Genomic DNA, 889 nt, shown 5'->3' with positions numbered 1-889 from the left:
GGGGCGTCCCCTGTCATCCCCCCCAGACAGACAGCACTATACCCCCCGCAATAGCTCGAACCAGCCCCCGCGCCCAGTCCCACTGCTGCGCACTCCAGCCGTGTACCTGAAAGTGGAAAATGCCTGTATACTCCTCCTGAAAGCTCTGTCCGTGAGGTACAACTCGATGAAGGACCTTCTCGTTCAGGGTCAGCGAAGCAATGGCTGCCAATAACCAGCAATCACCTTGGGGGGGTGGGGAAGAGAACCTTGAAACAGCTCAGTCAGACACAGGGTACTGTCCCTAACCCTAACCCTAGCGCAGGGCTACAATTAGCCCCTCACCCAGAACCCCATCCAGATAAAACAGGGGGCACATGGTGCTGAGGAAGGGTCACCGGACCTGAAACATTAACTCTGATATTTCCTTCACAGATGCGGACAGACCCGCTGAGCTTTTCCAGCAACTTCTGTTTTTGTGACACACGGTACTAACGCTAACCCCTCACCCAGAAACAGGGAGGGAGACAGACAGAAAGACACAGACAGTGAGAGTGAGAATGAGAAAGAAAGAGTGTGTGCGTGTGAGAGAGAGAGAGAGACAGACAGAGACAGAGTGAGAGAGAGACAGAGAGAATCACAGAATCCCTACAGTGTGGAAACAGGCCCTTCGGCCCAACAAGTCCATACCAGCTCTCAGAGCATCCTACCCAGACCCATCCCCCTATAACCCACGTAATCTACACAGCCCTGAACACTATGGGACATTTAACATGGCCAATCCACCCTAACGTGCACATCTTTGGACTGTGGGAGGAAACCGGAGCACCCGGAGGAAACCCACGCAGACACGAGGAGAATGTGCAAACTCCACACAGACAGTCGCCAGAGGGTGGAATTGAACCCAGGT

The 889-nt window shown here is 53.9% G+C and overlaps 1 protein-coding gene across 1 annotated transcript in view; it reads right to left on the bottom strand.

Moving 5' to 3' along the window:
- The window catches only part of LOC109926169 (calpain-1 catalytic subunit-like), an 8,949-nt gene that overhangs the window by 5,821 nt on the left and 2,239 nt on the right, over positions 1–889 (bottom strand). Inside the window, exon 2 of the mRNA XM_048596606.1 lies at positions 107–225. Within this exon, the coding sequence (XP_048452563.1) occupies positions 107–225 (119 nt within the window). The remainder of the gene's footprint in view (positions 1–106; positions 226–889) is intronic.

The sequence above is a fragment of the Rhincodon typus genome, chromosome 5, assembly GCF_021869965.1.
Source record: "Rhincodon typus isolate 14 chromosome 5, sRhiTyp1.1, whole genome shotgun sequence".
Classification (NCBI taxonomy): Eukaryota; Metazoa; Chordata; class Chondrichthyes; order Orectolobiformes; family Rhincodontidae; genus Rhincodon; species Rhincodon typus.
Note: the sequence above shows the minus strand (reverse complement) of the source record. Positions and strands in the feature narration are given on the sequence as shown.